Raw genomic sequence first — 19,137 nt, forward strand, 5'->3', positions numbered from 1 at the left:
AATAGTTTATTCCATTTAATTTTTTGGCACTTATTTGTGCTTACTCCTGGGATTACCTTCCAGCTGCAGTTATTAAGTTGTGTTTTTAGTTTCTCACCTAAATTAGATGAAATCTAATAAAATAAATAGAGAAGGGAGAGTTATGAATATACCCTTCATATTTTACTAATGAGTATTAAATAGGTATTATGTGAAACATCATGTACATGGCCACACCATTTACTTTGAGAACCACTGTAATGCAACACAAGGAATTACAAACACTTCTTTCTACCTGCAGTGGCATTTGTTAATCACACAGGGCCTTAAAAAATCTAACGAGCGGATGAACGACACAGCACATGCGCACAGCTGAGTTGAATACGCAATAATGTCACTGTTAAGTATTCCTTGTTACCTATTTTGTAGCATTGGCAGAATTGGTGAGTTTCGACACCACCCGAGTCAAAGCCCGGTTTTCTGCTTTCAATCTTTCGTTTTCAGCTTTGAGCTTTTGTAATTGCTGAAAAAGTAGAAATGTGAAACACATCCAGAAATCAATTACCCTTTACGCTTATGGTGTTGGGGATATGAATGGTTTTATCACTATACACATTGTGGGTAATGAAAATATTTCCGCCTTTTATGTTAAAAGTATGTAGCCTATGGCATACAGACTGTTATAATATGGACAAAATGGAAGGTTTTCTCAAAAATGTGTTTGGGCCTCTACAGCATAAAACACAAAAATCAAAATTTTTGATCTCGCATGGTCTGTGGCACAAAGAAAAAGGTTAAAAAAAAATACTGTGCATAAAATTTGTGCAGCTAAGAAAAAGTATAACATAGAGAAACAGAAATTAAAAGTTTGTAGTTATGTAACTGAGTTATGCGTAACTAAACTGGAGGAAGATTTGACTAGAAGCTACGCACCCACAGTTCAGGGACAGAAGAAACTATACAAAACTTTGCATAATAATATTAAAAAAAACCATGCTGCTGCCACAACCAATTAAAAATGGTAAAGAACATAAAAAGAAAAAGGGAGGGGGGGGGTGGGGGTGGGGGTGGGAAATGGCTAATAATAAAGTGATATACAAAAGTTTCAATGAAATTTTATGAACATCAGTGTTTGCTTATTTTATTTGAAAGTGTCTATAAGCTAAATCTACTTACCAAGATAAGTCACTAACACATAGAAGTAAGTATGAAATCTAAAACTGCAGACATGTTTGTAGAAAGAGACAGAAATTCTATGTGGAAGCACATTTTACAGATCACCAACAGATGCCTATAAAGATATACTGTATCATGCTAGGTTACGAGGGAAAAGTTTTCTGTTCACCAGAGTTCTATCCTTTGCGCAGTAGTGATCTTTCATACACATTGCATATTGTTCTCTCTGCTGCCAGTTTTCTGTTCGTTATCCATTATCTTATGAAGGAATGAAATACTGATGACTCCATATTAATTCAGTTAGAAGTTAGGTGTGTGTAAACTTGAGCAAGGGGATTTATATCTTTATTATTCAAACATTATATCAAGATTGAAGATGTGAATAAATGTCAGGATTAAATTTTGTGGCACGGTTCATATTGGCAGTTAATAGTGCGGAGATATAAAGGGCCTGCAGTTGGTGACGAGTTTAACTCATTCGCACCCTCTAAAGTTTTATTCACGCCCCAACCATTACCTGCACAACTGAGTGAGTGATCATTGCGGCACGCGTCCCTATACGCCAGCCTCTCAAAGGAAAGTTCCTTTAACTTAAAGAATAAAATAATATGCCTTAAAGAGCAACCCTAATTTATATTTTCTGTAAATAACTCCACATATGTGCATTCAAAACAGGGAAAATTTGGACAAAACAGTGTGGATGGTAGCAGTAACTCGTCATTAAATTAAAGGTGTAACACTGAAAGATATTCAGGTACAGGCATTGAATATGAAAACAATTTTGATTTAAAACGGGATGTCACCTTTACACTGTCACCTACAGCTATGATATTACTCTCCCTTGCCTTCGATGTTTAACTGACAACTAATATGTGTTATAGTTAGGGGTGAGGTATTACTGGTGAGAAATGGAGGGGAGGGGGATGAATTTTCAGCTTCAAAACCTCTTTAAACTGAGATATGGAAGAGTTTCTCACAGTTATTACAACTGAAGGCACTCATTCCATTTCTTCTCTTTCTACTAACTACATGACTGAATGCTAACTCACAAAAGCAACTTGGTACTGGTCCTAACAGAATGTTTGTATGTGTATACAAATAATCTAGTCATAACTTTGTTCAAGAACAACCTTGGCCTAAAACATGCTTTTGGGCAAACCTTGTGAACTTTATGTACTGTTCCTAAGACAGAAACTCTAGTATTTTACCATGAGAGTATCAACCCATCTCTCTCTCTCTCTCTCTCTCTCTCTCTCTCTCTCTCTCTCTCTCTGTGTGTGTGTGGGGGGGGGGGGGGGGGGGCAGAGAAGAAAGGTGGAGTAATTAAAGAAACTTTCATTTATGGCAGCAGTCTATATAAAAACTTAGTTAGAGATGTGAAAGCTTTTATCACTGTAAACTGAATTTCTCTATGTTCAGATTTGCCCACGTTACTTGATTTAAATCCAAATAAGCTTATTGATAACTCTTTTTGGGTTCATCAATCCACATCACTTGTCAAACATAGCCTGCAAATAACTACAGTTTTATTTCTTACCACAGAGACCTCTGTCCCATATTTTTGAAATTTCACTCCAATAGAATAAATGAATGTGCGAAAACAGAAAGCAATGATCAACTTAAACAACACTGACCTGAAAGAATTTCAAATCTCTTGTATTCTGGCACTGATTCAAGCAAAGCTAAATGGTGTTGCGTCAACAATATTCTAATTAAAACAAATTTTATTTTTGAAATTTGAATTATTTAAGTGGTTATTTGCTATTGCCTCTCAGACAATATTTACTTGTTTGAATACAAATTATTCATTGTATTACACATGCCTTACTTCTTAGGTAATTAAGAAACAATATGAAGAGGCATACATGTAGCCATTTGAAAACAATAAACTAGGCACATTTACATTGATCCTTTAAAATCAATTATATATATGCAACACAATACGAGGTATGATCCGTGGATGGCTGAAAATGATGTGAGACCAAGTGGTAATTTCACCAAATCCGTTACTCACTGCTGTAGCGCAATAAATCAGTTTGGCATTCAAAGTTCTGAAATGTGTTAGAAATGCTGCACAAGGCTGTTCATAATAAAAAAGAATGTGTAGTTCTAGTGCACCTGTGTACAGTATATTGATTCAATAAATTAAAAATATTTCTGAAAATCAACACTTATTTCATCACAGTTATTCTCATGCAGACATAAAAGAATAAAAAACTATCCCCATTTCCTCTTTCGAAGTCCTAGCATTTTCTAGTCTTATAGATAACAACAACTGAATATCCTTAGTTATGTTAAAACTGCATAAAAGGGGGCCTAAGCAATGACATTATGAAACATAGTTGCAACCTAACAAAGGGTTTTCATAACTGTAAATTCCCTCATTATATATGAAAAGATGTTTATTACGTGGGACAAAACAAGAAGGTGGCAACCACCTACAGTAAGAACAACAACCACCACCACCACGCACTAAAGAGAAAGCCTTGTTGACACAGGCATCCTTCTCTGTTCCATGCCATCTTTACAATTTGGTTGTAGCTCAGTCAACTATTTAGCACTTTGTAATACAGCTGATTGATTAATTGAGAGAGTGTGGGACCAAACTGCAAGGTCATCAGTCTCGCAATTCCAAAGTGGGTTACATAAGAAAGAGGGTCTGCTAAAAGTTAACAGATTCAGTCACAGGAGACGAATTATAAAAGAATGAACATCAAACACACACAGAAAAAGCATAAAAGGTGAGAATAAATTGAAAACTGGAAAAAAAGGGGGAGCAGTAATGGGGTCACAGACTGTGAAGACTGCAAAAGGAGTCCCAACCACAACCAACCCGCCCCTGCTCCAAGGCTAAAGGAAAACCTTATATCTGGAAATAAAAACAACTTTCATGAAGAAAACCAAGGACCAGGTCTACCATTCGTGGATCATCTGCTAATATTAAATTTAAGGAAGTAGGAAGACTATACTTAGCACGAAAGGTCAAAAGAATAGAACATGCCACCAATATGTGAGATATCGTCAGTCTGGCACCACAACCACTTTGTGGGGGTGAGTCATTATGTAGTAGGAAACAATGGGCGAGTCGGGTATGGTCAATGCGTAAACGGCATAAAACAGTGGACTCCTTCTGAGAGGGACGGAAGAAGTGCCCCAAAACTGCAGTACACTCCTTGATTGAGTGGAGTTTATTACAAGGAGCAGTAGCGCTCCAGATGGCATTCCACTGTTGGGCAAACAGAGATTTGACGTGGATCCACATATCCGCAGCTGGAATTGTGAAAGGAAATGGCGTAAGTATTCACTTCTCTAGCCAAATGGTCAGCGAATTCATTCCCTGTGATTCCCACATGACTTGGATCCCAGAAAAAGAACTGAACCAGGTGGCACACTCAAGGGCAGAGAAAAGGTCATGGATGGCAGAGACCAAGGAGTGGCGAGAGTAGCATCGATAGCCTGCAGGAAACTCATGGAATCTGAACAAATTAAAACATTATGGAGGGAGGCCTGAGAATCAAGGAGGAGGGCCCTGTAAATGGCTAGAAGCTTTGCTGTAGATACACTACACGATCCTGGCAACAAATGGTGCTCGAAGCCAGTAGGAGATGTGAAAGTATATCCCACCCTATCGGTAGTATTGGAAACATCAGTGTAAACGATGGTGGCACCCTGGAACTCTGCAAGGTTGGCACATACAAGCCGCTGGTAAACCATAGGAGCAACAGAGACCTTAGGACCCTGGTAGAGATCGGTCCTAATCTGCGGTATAGGCACTGTCTGGGGAGGGGGTTATGAGAGGAAAGACAAGGGGTGCAGTCCAGCGAGTGCAGATGGAGATCCCAGCAGACGGTAGTGAGACACATGCCAACCGGCAATCCCACCCATGGGCTGGTATTAGGAGGGAGACAACCCTCATTGGCGAAGAGCACAGGGAACACAGGATGGTCAGGGAATTGGCGAATGGCGACTGCATAAGAAACAAGGAATTTGCTCCATTGGATGTGTAGAGGGGGAATCCCGGCTTCTGTGAGGAGACTATGAACAGGACTAGTGCGAAAGGCACCAATAGCCAGACGCACCCCACAATGATGGACAGGGTCAAGGAATTAGTGGAACGGTCTGCACCCCACGACGTGTGGGCTAGGAGGGAGAGAGCATGCAGTCTTTAGGTGGCAAATGTGGGGCAGCCATGTCAGCCTGTTATCAAAAATAAGGCCCAAGAAATGGGACTGTGCTACAACATCGAGGGGCTGGTTGCCTAAATAAAGTTCCGAGTCAGGGTGCACTGTGGGTTGACGACAAAAACGCTTAACTCACATTTTGGAGGGGGAAAACTGGAAGCCATGGGCGATGGCCCACACAGAGGCCTGTCGGATGGCACCTTGGAGCTGGCGCTCAGCAGACGCCACCAAGTGGGAGCTGCACCAGATGAAAAAATCTGTCAATGTACAATACCGAAGTAACCAGAGGCCAAACACCCATTAATGGCAATGAGAGAGAGTGTGACACTTAGCACAGAACCCTGTGGGATACCATTCTCCAGAATCTGATGAGTGTTGAGTGAAGTGCCACGTAGAACCCAGAAGAGATGGTAAGATGATACTCGTTGATAAAAATCTGAAGGGGATCACGGAAACCCCAGTCATGGAGGGTAACTAAAATGTGATGGTGCCAAGCCATGTCATATGCCTTATGCAGGTCAAAGAAAACTGCGACAAGGTGCCAGTGGTGAGCAAAAGCCAGTCAGATAGCTGATGCCAATCGGAGTAAATGGTCAGTTGGAGATCGCCCTGCCCGGAAGCCACATTGATACAATGACGAAAGGCCCAGAAATTCGAGTACCCAACATAATCTGGAGTTGACCATCCATTTGAGCAAACTACAAAGCATATTTGTAAGGCTAATGGGGTGCTTTCGAGCAGTTTACAAAGCACATTCGTAAGGCTAATGGGGTGGTAGCTGTCTAGAGACGTTGGGTTTTTCCTGGGCTTAAGGACGGGGATAACTATACTGTCTCGCCATTGTGATGGAAAAACACCCATGAGCCAGATATGACTGAAGAACCTGAGGAGCTGTTGCCTCTGGAGAACGTCCAAGTGTTGAATCATCCGATTGTGAATGGAATCTGGCCCTGTGACAAGCTAAGAGCCTGCACCAATTCCCATTCAGTGAAAGGTGCATTACAGGGCTCAACGTGGTGTGGGATGAAACGGAGGGGGGTCTGTGTTTCTGCTGGAGAAAGGTAAGAGAGTAGGAAGCGGACGACAATGCCATTACAAAGTGTGTCGCAAGCTGTTCCGTGAGAACCAATGGATCAGTGCACAGAGCTCCTTTAAGGTTCAGACCCTGGACAGTTGACTGTTGCTGGCGGCCCAGAACACTACGGAGATTTGACTAAACCTGTGATAAAGAGGCATACGTCCCCAGGAAGGAAACATAGCGCTCCCAGCATTCCTTTCTACTCCACTTAATAAAGTAACGAGCCTTAGCTCAGAGATGCTTAAAAGTAAGGTGGTTGGTCTGGGAGGGGTGTCGCTTAAATCGCTGCAGCACCCATCAGCAGTCCTGGACAGCGACTGCGATGTCCTTAGTCCACCACAGTACCAGCCGATGACAAGGGGGCACTGTGAATAGAGGGACAGCAGTGCCAGCAGCATGAAGAATAGAGGCAGATATGCTTTACACGAGTACACCAATGGAATTCGAGAGGGAGGTGTCAAAGCGGAGAGCAGACATGTATAAAGGCCAATTGGCCCTGCGGAATGCTCAATGTGGGGGCCTGTCTGCCTGGTGGCAGCAGGGGAACGATAGTGTCACTGGAAAGTGGTCACTGTCGCAAAGGTCATAATGGGATGACCAATGTAGGGAAGCCACGAGGGCAGGGGAGGAGATCATGAGATCGATAGCAGAGAAGGTGCCATGAGCAACACTGAAGTGGGTAGGGGAAACATTGCTGAGGACAGACAAATCGAAGTCAGTAGTAAGTTGGTCGATTAAGATACCCTGACCCATTGAAGTGACACTCACCCACAGTGGATGGTGGGCACTGAAATCCCCAAGGAGGAGAAACGGGGGTGGGAGTTGCTGGATTAAGATAGATAGGGCAACATAAGGAAGTTGCCAACCTGGAGGGAGGTAGACATTGCCAAGTGTGATTGCCAGAGTCGTTTGTACTCTAATCGCTGTCACTTCCAAGGGAGTACGTAGGGGGATCCAGTCACTAAGGACATCGGAGTGAACCAAAGTGCAGACCCCAACAGATGCTATCCCAGGGCCAGCACGGTTGCGACAGAACGCCAAAATAACCGAGGAAAGTTGGAGAGTGGTCATCACAGAAATGCGTTTCTCGGAGAGCAAGAGAGAATGCAGAATACGAGGAGACAAGACGATGCATTTCCGGTAGGTGACGATAGTATCCATTGCAGTTCCCCTGACTGATCGTGTGGTGCGAGTGTAAGATAGGCACGAAAGAGCCGACGAGGTGGTCAGGTCACTTTGTCAGTAGTTGTCACCAACAAGGATGGGGTGACATCCATAAATAAGATGCCCGACTCATGTTGCGAGAGGGGAGTTGGCACCTCCGGGGCGCCTTGTCATTGGATATATGTTTTTTTCTTCCTTCTCTTTCTGAAGTGGAGGAGGGCAGGACACAGGGGTAGTACAGGCGTCTGCAAGATCGGGGACCGAGAGACAGCAGGTGCACAGATGGTGTGCCTTGTGGCCAAGTGGTGGTGAGTGTTTCTGGCCTGAGAGACGATGGGTAGAGGGTTCCTGGGAGGGAGCCCGATCACTGGCAGATGCCGAAGAAGGGGGGCACTTCTTCGGCCGGGGAGGGGAGGTCGTGGGAACTGCAGGGGAGGCAGAGGGGAGAGTGGGGCGGGGCTGGGATAAGGACGAGGGAGAAGGAGGAGGAGGAGAGAAAGTAACAGAGGCAAAAGTTGAAGATAGTGACACCAGATGCAGTCACTCATACTTTTGGCAAGCCTCAGTGTAAGACAGGCGATCCAAGGACTTGTATTCTCGTCTCGTATCTTCTCTGTCTCTTGTAAGCCGGGCAATCTGGCGAGTGAGGGCAGTAGCGGTCAGCACAGTTGACACACACACGTGGCAGAACACAAGGGTTTCTCTCATGGACTGGATGGCCACAGTCACCACACAAAAGTTCCACCATACAGCGGGAAGACGTATGCCCAAAACGCAAGCACCGAAAGCACCACATATGTGAAAGGATGTACGGCTTCACATCAAATCTGTAGCATGTAACCTTGACCTTCTCTGGGAGGGTATCCCCCTAAAAAGTCAGAATGAAGGCAACAGTAGCAGTGCGGTTGTCTTTGTAGTACAGAAGAGGTAATGGCGAAAGGGTTTCAGCCCAAGACAGTGAACCTGACCCTTCTCCCATGGGGTGCCAGGGAAGGGAAGGATGACAGGTCATAAGAGGCAGCATTTAAGGATCCCTCACCATTTGAAAAGACGGCCATGTGAGAATGGTCAGATTTTTGCAGCTTGATAAACTTCATGCACCAAGCAGCCACCCTGACACCACCCACTCCAACCAGGGGCTCTCCCCATGGGCGCCTCCCAGCCACAGCAAGGGCCGTACGGCACGACAGCCATTGCCGGGAGTTACAATGCTCCAAGAAGACAAGCAACCACTCTTTGGCATACACAAGGAGAGAACAGCTCAGATCCCTGTGGTATCAGGGGGCTCAACCATATGGGTACATAACAGGCCCACCACACGGACTGGCTACATGTGCTGGTGACCTAGCATGGTGGAAGGGGCTACAGTGGGGAAGCGCAAGGGGAGAGGAATCCACATCGTAGATGCTAGGGAGGGAGTTCATGGCTCACACTAAAAACAGGAAACTTTGAAGTGGAGGTCAAACCTCAAGTGGGGACCGAAATGCCGAACGGGTGAAAAAAACAGGCAAAAGGAACTAAGTTGCAACCTATACAGGAAACCAGGGGAATAGCCAGATTGACATAAGTCAGAACACCAAGAGGGGGGAAGGAAGTGGCAATGGGGAAGGAGCGGGGATAGGAAGGGAAGGGGCAGGAGAAGGAAATGCAGCTAGGGAATGAAGAATGAGCTGCAATAGCTTGGGGGCCCTGTGTGCGCCACGCATGAACTCACAAAAGAACCGTGAGCCCCCGGGGTGGGGTTGGGGGGTAACACAGAAGTTCTGGACCTACTTCTTCATTTTATCTCCAGATTATTCCTTCTAGGATGTTTTTATGGAAATTTAAGTTGAGTTAGGTGCCCAATTAACCTAGTTTTTTTCTCGTTCTGTATAAAATTAACCAATCTAATGTTTTTCTTTCCTTGGTTCCAAGAGCTAACCCTTTATTAGCATAACTTAAAATGTTAAAATAAATGTGTCTAATTTCAAATTTCTTTCTTGTTCCTATATTAAAGTGGTGTTTTGTTAATAAATAGCTCTTATTTCTGAAGGGTTGGTTATACATCACTATTCTTTCAATATCCATTATAGTTCACAATGGAACAGAAGAGGGTGTAAAATAATATTTGTTTTAATTCCTGCTGTTATATAAAGTATTTTCTCCACTTATTTTATAATGTAGTTTTGTAACGATCCTTCCAATCATACACTAACAGGAACGTAAAATACAATAACTTTAACATGGTAAAATCAGGGACAATAATTTAAAAAGTATGCAATTTGTAATATAATAGGTATGAAGAGGGCATTAGGACCTATACGTACTTTCAGTTCTTCTTCCATTTCTGAGAGTTTCCTTTCCATTGCTCTCCTTTCACGTTTCTCCATCTCCGATAGTGAATTCTTTGGTGGCTGCAAATGATGGAAAATAAAAGCAGTGACTAAGAAAGAAAAACACTGAAACAAGGTAATCCCCAAAATAAACTATTTTATAATGACATTTACTTACAGGTATAGAACTGCTTGAAATCTGCACTCTGGCTTCATTCAAAGCCTCCTCAGTCTTCTGTAATTTCTCTTTTATCCTTTCATTCTCCAACAGTAAGGCTTCATAGAGCTATAAACACACAACATTTGCCATTTCAAACCACAGCCAACAAGTGTATAATATGAAAGGGATATGTAGTAGTAGCTACAAAATGTATTTTACACACTTCAATTTCTATTTTGCGATGTATAGCTTTATTTATTAAGTGTTTGACGAGTTCAAGTAGTTTCATCCTTGGTTCCATTACACTCTAATAGGAATAGGAACAACCTACTTTATAATTAGATTTCAATGTACTGATATCTTTTAAGATTTGAAACTACTCTTTTCTTAAATTTCAAAGTTTAAATAATTTATTACCTTTTTGTAGTCAATTTCACCATTTTCACTTGCCTCATGCGGCAAAAGAGTGGACGAATGTCGAGAATTAATAGGGGAGTCTGCTGCAGGTGAACTAAGTCGTGACGACTGTGGAGATCCTCCACTCTGAAAGATAAATTTGGTGAATGATGAATAAACTACATGTATAACACTGAAAAAACTCAGTGTAACACTTAAGACAGTCAGCAGTGGCTACTGCAATACAAAGTGGAAAAAATTTTAATGTCTCCCACGTGTTACATTATCATACCAGAACTTACAAGTGTACTTATGGGAACTGACTGAAGCCTAGACATTTCATTAAAGTTTTTCTTACCAATGCTTGTCTAATAAAAGGAGTAACATACTTTCGAACTACTGTACATTTAGCTTCAAGCTTTTACTATACAATGACCAAACTCACGAGTAATTTTAAGCAGCTTACTTCCCTGCGAATCCCTTAGGATAGAAACATGATCAAGCAATGCAATGTTAGAAATAATATTTTCTTTGTATAATGACAAAATACTGATATAGTGCAAAACAGGGCTTAAACAATGGAGTACTGCAACTGAAACACCATGTTTACATTTTACGTCAATGTCATTGGAGTGAAACTGAGTCATACAAAGAAGCTATTTTTCTTCAATTCATACTCTCTCAGTCAAAATGTAATCAGTACTCGACAAGCACCAAAAACTGATGGGTATTCACATCTCAGGGTGCTACACCTATTTAAAGTCATGTTAAATAGACATAATCACTTGTTGAAGTTCCACACGAGCAATCCGATAATTCATATGACGTGGTCAGGGAAAAATCTGGAACAGCCATGTGTGTCCACCTGTTTGAATTCATCAGTAAACACTATATTAATGTCATAATGTTCATTTAAAATGCAGTCAGTTCGTCACATTTTGAAATAGTTTTCGAACCTTTTCAGGCTAATTAACTATGGACTATTTCACAACTGGTGCAAATGAGATAACAAATGATTGAACCTGCACAACTTTAATACAATTTATTTGCTTTAGCACACAACACACATTACATAAGCTTCATTTATTTTAATTTGCTTACTTCTGTATAGGCTGGACACACACTATTCCAATCTGGATGTTCGTTGGAGCAATTAACACATGCTAGCAGATGTGTTCATCCCGTAGCTGGCTCAAAAGTTGCTTGGCCATAGTTCCCAAAAGTAACAAGATTTTCGGTACTTTTAGTACTGTAATGAATTTGGTATATATGGATGGCCATTTAAGCGGCATGAAACCAGTATAATGTGATTGAGTAAAATTACCGGCTTTAATGTCAAACTGAATGTACCTGGAGCCTGTAATTAAAGTTCTAGTTTCAAAATGCTGTAGAAAGGGAATCACTGCATAGAATGATTTTTTTCTTTATCAAGTTGAGCGTCTATGGACTGTGTGGTAACAACCAATTTCATTTTAGTGTCTAGGTCTTGTTCTTGTTTCAGATTTGACTTCCTGCCTGGACCTTTTGAGCCCATCCAGGACCTCTCCGTCTTTTGGACACTGATGACAATTTAAAACCTTGATAGTTGTTCACCAATCTTCTAAATTTGTTCCTGTCGGGAATTTCTCCCTCTGAGAAGACAATCTGCCTAAGATCTTTTTCACATTCTTCGTACCATCTCAGCCTTGTTTTCTTAGATTGGATGAAACTCCATATTCTTTTTGTTAGTCAATCACCGTCCATCTTCTTGAGATGACTGTAAAATAACAATCGTCTCTTCTTAATGGATGCTGTGATAGGTTCTGTCTTGCTGTACAAGTCCTCATTTGCTATTGTCCATCAACCCATCTATTACCTAGGATTTTCCTTAATATCCTACGCTCTCACTTTTCCAGCCGCTCATTTTGACCTTGTCTACTCATAGTCAAAGTTTCAGATACAAATAAGCCCTCACGTTTTATGATTGTAGTATAATGTTTGAACTTGGCTCCTATACTCAGGACTTTTTGTTATAGGTATTCTTTGTCAGTTGGTATGCCTGGTCTAACTTCCTCATCCTGACATTAATTGCTTCTTCTCCTAATCAATTCTCCTGGATGACTTCACTTAGATAACTGAAATTTTTAACTCGACCGAATTTCCCAAATTGGTGATCATCCATTCAGGTCCATCACAGATGTTTGTCATATATTTGGTGTTTTGAAGAGAGATCTGGAGTACAACTTTTTCAGCAATTTCTGACAGCCTATTGATCTTGTTGACTACTGACTATGACGTTAACAAAAATGGTCGGGTCATCCACAAAGGCCAAGCAGTCAATGTACACCCATTTTTCTTAGGACCAAGACTGAACCGCTCTTCATTTGTTTCTTCTTGGGCTAACAATTTTCTCCACTCTCGAATGACCTTTTTCAAATTAGAACGGCATATTATTGTCACCAGGGAAAAAAAAAAAAAAAAAATAAAATAAAATAAAAAAAATAAAAATAGATGGCACTATCAGAATATGAAAAACAACAAGCATGTGGTACATAGTTATTCTTCAGTTTGCGTCCAAGCTGTCCAATATGATAGCCTCCATGAAGCATTGTGTGCTGATGGTAAGCTTCTTTTACAGGGATGATGACTGAGTGTCAGTAGCTCTGTAGAAGTTCCAGACACCCAAAGGTACGAAAAAAGGAACTGGTCCGATGTGTACTTAGGGTCTGGAATAAATGACCACAAAAATCGAAAACATAGGGTGGCAGAGGAAGGAAATCGGTTGATCTGATATCCAGTGCAGATGATGACACAGCTGTGCAGGAGGGGTCGGGCAGTGGTGGGTAAACAAGCATTGCACAGGGAATTAATCACATATGTTCATGTTCAGGAGTTGCTCCCCAATGACCTGCCAGCAATACAAACATTCACTCTGGCATTCCTTCCTCACATGGATGTGGACAATGAATGGCCATGGAACATACTGAATACAGACAAACAGACAAAGCCCATTTCCATATCCAAGGACATGTCAATACGCAGAATACAGGCGACAGAAAATCTGCACACCCATCAACTGGTATCACTTCATTCTGCATAGACGACTGTGTAGTGCCTGTTGACAGCACCGTCTATCATAAAGCCATATCCCCCCACCCCCTAGGTAATGATTCCTGTAGGTTCTATTATCTGCTCTGTCACTGTGGTAGGATTATTTTTATCCAAGATGGTGCTGCTCCACACATTATGCAGCTAGGGAAGTGACTGCTGCAGAGGCATTTCCAAAATGCTGGAATTATCAGCTGCCATTTCCCTACAGCCTGGCCATCCATATCATCTGATCTTAATCAGTGTGACTTCTGGCTGTGAGGTTATCTGAAAGATGTTGTGTTCAGTGCTCCAATTATGAATGTAGCTGAACTGGAGGCGCACACTGCGCAACACATTCTGATCATGACCCCCTGACATGCACCGGTCTCTCGTGGAATATGCTGTTCTGTTTCTCGTTTTAGCTTTTGGCAGAAAATAGTCTAACGACAATTAGAAACTGATGTCATTTTGCTTTTTATACGGTTTTTGGCTCCAGGAAAATGAAAAACCAATTTTCCCATCTGACGTGGTACAACCTTGGTGGATGGCTTACCTAACAAACAGCACCACAACTGTTGACTGTAGAACTTGTGCAGTCATGTACTTTGAACAGCACAGATGGTTTAATGTGCAACTCAAACCCTAGCTGTTGTATTGGGATTCATCTGTCACATTTGTTGCTGACTCCATTTACATTAAGACACTTTCAGAGTCATCTATTGGTAAAATTTTCATTAAATGTTTCTTATGTTCCATGGAAATTCCCCCTGCATCAATAATATGCTGATCAAATTTGGCGACATTCTGAGCATTGATTCTCTTTCTCTGTAACTTTAACTATGAACATCCTGTATATGTATTTTAGAGAAAGCCATTCACTCTCATCATTTTGATTTGCACAACCATTAACACCTTCAGCTGACCACTCTTTTTCAATTTCTTCAAGAACTTTGTTTATTATTTCCTCATAATACCACCCAACAGCTGTAATTGAATATTACAGAATTTAACTTAAATGGGAAATTCATTAAGCTTCTTAAGACTTCTGAAGTTTTGTTACTTGTCAAGATAAACCAGTCTGTAGATTCAGGCTGCTTGTAATACAATCTAGACCATTTTTACATGTAATAGTAGAACCAAAGGGACCCTCAACAGTAACCAAAAAATTTTGGCTTAACTGTGCTCTGTTCTTTTAACTGTTTTGGGGGAGCATGTTCATGATGTCTATCCTCAGAAATTCTCTCATTATATTGGGTATAGGTGCTCACCAGCAGTTGATCTGCTACACCAAGAACATTTTGTGTGTGTGTGTTTTTTTTTTTTTTTAATTAGTATGCTCCAGCAACAGCTATGGAGTTAGAAATCCATTCACCTGGTTCCACCTGTCTGGATAAGCCTCATACACACGAAGTGTGGCAACAGGTGTTAGTGAATTACACAAAATATTGCACGACACTAATGTTTAAGTTGGTTTCTTTTTTTCCCCCTTAATTTATATCTAAAAATTCAGCCAATGAGTAGAAGGAGTTATCATCTAGAAATTCTTTTAACTTATTTTTAAATGTTAGTTGGCTATCTGTCAGGCTTTTGATGCTGTTTGGTAGGTGACCAAAGACTTTTGTGGCAGCATAATTTACCCCTTTCTGTGCCAAAGTCAGATTTAACCCTGCATAGTGAAGATCATCCTTTCTGCTGATGTTATAGCTATGCACACTGCTATTACTTTTGAACTGGGCTGGATTATTAACAACAAATTTCATAAGTGAATATATATACTGCGAGGTTACTGTGAGGATCCCTAGATCCTTAAATAGATGTCTGCAGGATGACCGTGGGTGGGCTCCAGCAATTATTCTGATTACACGTTTTTGAGCAATGAATACTTTTCTACTCAACGATGAATTACCCCAGAATATGATGTCATACGAAAGCAGTGAATGAAAGTAGGCATAGTAAGCTAATTTACTGAGATTCTTATCACCAAAATTTGCAATAACCCTAATAGCATACGTAGCTGAACCCAGACGTTTCAGCAGACCCTCAATGTGTTGCTTCCAGTTTAACCTCTCATCAATGGACACACCTAAAAATTTTGAAAATTCTACCTTAGCTACAGACTTCTGTTCAAAGTCTATATTTATTACTGGAGTTGTGCCATTTACTGTACGGAACTGTATATACTGTGTTTTATCAAAATTTAAAGAGAGTCCGTTTGCTGAGAATCACTGAATAATTTTGTGAAAAACATCATTTACAATTACATCACTTAGTTCTTGGATGTTATTACTATACTTGTATCATCAGCAAAAAGAACTAACTTTGCATCTTCATTTGTGATATGTGCAGCTGCAATAATTGGGGGGGGGGGGGGGGGGGACTTCTGGTCAAAGTTGAAGTCCATCTGTTGCATATTTCTTGGGTGATTTTAAAGTCTAGTTTTTTCTTAGCTGCTCACTTGCTAGTTCACTGTGTTGCAACAACACTGGAATTATTTTCAAAGCATTGATCAAATCAGGTAACTGGTGATACTGTATATTATATTTGTGCTCTGAATGCTGTTTCTACCACTTTTTCCCACAGTAGCAATCACCATTGCCAATATTTTGCTAGTACTTATTCCACATATGAATAACCATTCCATTTTATCTTCACAACAGATCCAAGACCCAGAAATGCAACGGGTTATGTCATTCTAAATAAATGCCACACAAGTTCATGCCTCATGTAACACAAAAACACTACTACATTCTGACACTTTTGAAATGCCACAAATCCTCTATTGCATATCTGTTTTTAAGACAGGGGAGAAAAAGGGTAAGAGGAATGAAAGTAGTCATCCCCTTTCACCATTATCAAAGGGTGTTTCTCTTCCCACCACTGAAACCTTTGAAAGACCTATGTACTGATACTTAAATATTAATGTTTAAACTATATATGAATGGTACAGCAGCAAATATATAATAATAAAAAAAACACACACACACACACACACACACACACACACATTACTACATACTCACTTAAATCAAATAGCTATATGAAACTGATAGGAACAAAGGATGCCACAGTCTGTGCCATTTTGAATAAAATTGTTCTGGGCACGAGGCTGCTTCATTTTGAAACTTTTATTTTGTTAAAAGGAAAATGGTTGCAACTATAAGAACTACTCCATTTACTAAGAAAAGTTATTGTAACCTCAAGGACTTGCACATTATGTCATAAATGTGGAATGTAATGAAACCAACAGGCCAGAGAACAGGCAAATACAATCACTGATTTAAACTGAAGAGCTAATTGGTCTGTTACAGGTAGCAGATATGATTAAATATAATTTCTTAAATGTAGTAGAAAATGTAAGAACAAACAGTTCAAGACAAAAAAACTAAGCATTATACCGCAAAAGCAGCTCTCATAAAATTCAATCATATGGACGTCTCACTCACTTCTTCAAAAACAACACACGCTTTCAAAAACAACACACGCTATGTAAACAGTGGAAATTTTTCTGAATGGGAAGAAATCACTTATGAGGTTCAACAAGGTTCACTCCTGGGTCCACTTCTGTTCCTCCTATTTGTAAACCAACTTCTGTCTATCATGCAATAAATCAGAATTTGTTGCTTTCACAGATGACACTACTATTGCAATCGATTTCAAACATACCTACAGCAATACAAGAAATGGTAAATAATGTTCTTAAAACTATTATTGCATAGTTTTGTGTAGTTAACTCATACAAATACCTGGGTGTAAAATTTTGTAGGAATATGAAATGGAATGATCACATAGGTTCAGTTGTGGGTAAAGTAGGTGGTATACTTCAGTTTATTGGTAGAATACTGGCAAAGTGCTATCAGTTTACTAAACAGATTGCTTACAAATCACTCGTACGACCCATCCTAGAATATTGCTCAAGTGTCTGGGAACCGCACCAGATAGGACTAACAGTGGATATTGAATGTATACATAGAAGGGCAGCACGAACAGTCACAGGTTTGTCTGACCATGGGAGAGTGTCACAAAGACACTGAAGGAATTAAACAGGCAGACTCTTGAAGACAGACATAAACTATTCCGAGAAAGTCTCTTAACAAAGTTTCAAGAACTGGCTTTAAATGATTACTCTATGGATATACTACAACCCCCTACTTATCGCTCACACAGGGATCGTGAGAATAAGATCAGAATAGTTACTGCACACACACACACATGCATTCAATCAATCATTCTTCCCATGCTCCAGCAAGAAACCGTAATAACTGGTACAATGGGATGTACCGTCTGCCACATACCTCATGTTCATTTGCAGAGTATGGATGTAGATTTAGAATGGTCTCATTCTCAATTTTGAACAGACAAGATGTTCTGTTCTGCACATCTAGACCACAACAATGATATGAGCAATAGACCACAACAATTATATGTGCGAACATAAAGTAATAAATAGGGTAGAAACTTCAATAATTGTTGTTTATTCACACTAATGAAAAGAATCTTCGCAAATATGATCTTAAAATCAGTTTTAATAAGGTTTGATGTGGCTTCATACTCTGAAGGTTTTATTCAAATTTTTGAAAACAGTTATTACGGAAACTGGCCCTTTCTTGCTGAAATTAATGCCGAAAAATAAACAATTTTGAGAAAAATCTTTCCATGTCCATCTTTCCATGTCCACTGACGCCTGCATCAAAATCAAAATGTATGTCTTTCAAAATCAAAAATACGTACGTATAACTGCGGTACACGTTTCTCGATTGGCTTATTTGTTCCCAAAAAAACCTCATGACAAAGACAAAACACCCGGTAAGCAAAAACATTATACTGGAAATGAGAAAGAAGGGGGGGGGGGGAGACCTAGCAGCAATGAAACAATGATGCATATAGAAATAGCCTCGTTTTGAAGCAGCACAACGCACGTCGACGTTTCAGCTTGTCGGCCAAAAATACACACTGCGTCATTCTTCAGATTGTGTAGTCTAAACGGGCGAACAGCGTTAAAGATCTCGAAATCAGGTTAGTTTCATTCTACACTTTTATATGAGTGAAGCGGCGTTTTATCTTTCTGGTCACAAATCTTGTACACAGTGGTGCACAATACGCTGGCCTATTGTCTCTCTTAAAAATGTCACCGTTACTTATAAACCGAATGTACTTTTTTGTAGAATAAAATACTGTCTTACTGAAAAAATTTTAAAAAAAAATAAAAACTGCCGTGAAAAAGCTGCAATGGTACATTTACATATTTACTCACAGATTTAAAAACTAAAGAAGGCATATCTCTGATAAGCATCTCCAGCATGTGCTTTTTCTGTCGAGCCAAAATTCTGTAACGTGACGGATGTAGTAATTAAGGGCTCCACATTGCACAAATCCATCGACCGACCGACCGACCAATTTCGTAGAATCCTAAAAACTGTCCCCCTGACCGCACTCTGCCATGAAAGCGCCGTTCTGTTCCTATCGGTCGCGAATTGTTATCTTGCGTTCCTCGAGGTTATGTTCTACGAGATGTTGCTTTTGTATTACAGACACACACACAAACAGATTTTCCTTGCTGCTTCTGGGCCAACGACGCCATAAAAATCCCAGACAAAGCTGTCTGCAAAGAAATAGCTAATGTGA

At 40.5% G+C, this 19,137-nt stretch overlaps 1 protein-coding gene across 6 annotated transcripts in view; it reads right to left on the reverse strand.

The window, feature by feature from the left end:
* LOC126260807 (protein phosphatase 1 regulatory subunit 12A) overlaps window positions 1-19,137 on the reverse strand; it is a 350,453-nt gene that overhangs the window by 9,777 nt on the left and 321,539 nt on the right. For 5 of the 6 annotated variants that reach the window (XM_049958169.1, XM_049958171.1, XM_049958174.1 and 2 more), the window contains 4 exons: window positions 10,468-10,593; window positions 10,069-10,176; window positions 9,885-9,971; window positions 398-502 (listed from right to left, as the gene is read on the reverse strand). In XM_049958169.1, coding sequence (XP_049814126.1) covers window positions 398-502; window positions 9,885-9,971; window positions 10,069-10,176; window positions 10,468-10,593 — 426 coding nt within the window. The remainder of the gene's footprint in view (window positions 1-397; window positions 503-9,884; window positions 9,972-10,068; window positions 10,177-10,467; window positions 10,594-19,137) is intronic. The other variant, XM_049958170.1, reaches the window with a different exon arrangement.

The sequence above is a fragment of the Schistocerca nitens genome, chromosome 5 (genome assembly GCF_023898315.1).
Source record: "Schistocerca nitens isolate TAMUIC-IGC-003100 chromosome 5, iqSchNite1.1, whole genome shotgun sequence".
In the NCBI taxonomy this organism is placed as follows: Eukaryota; Metazoa; Arthropoda; class Insecta; order Orthoptera; family Acrididae; genus Schistocerca; species Schistocerca nitens.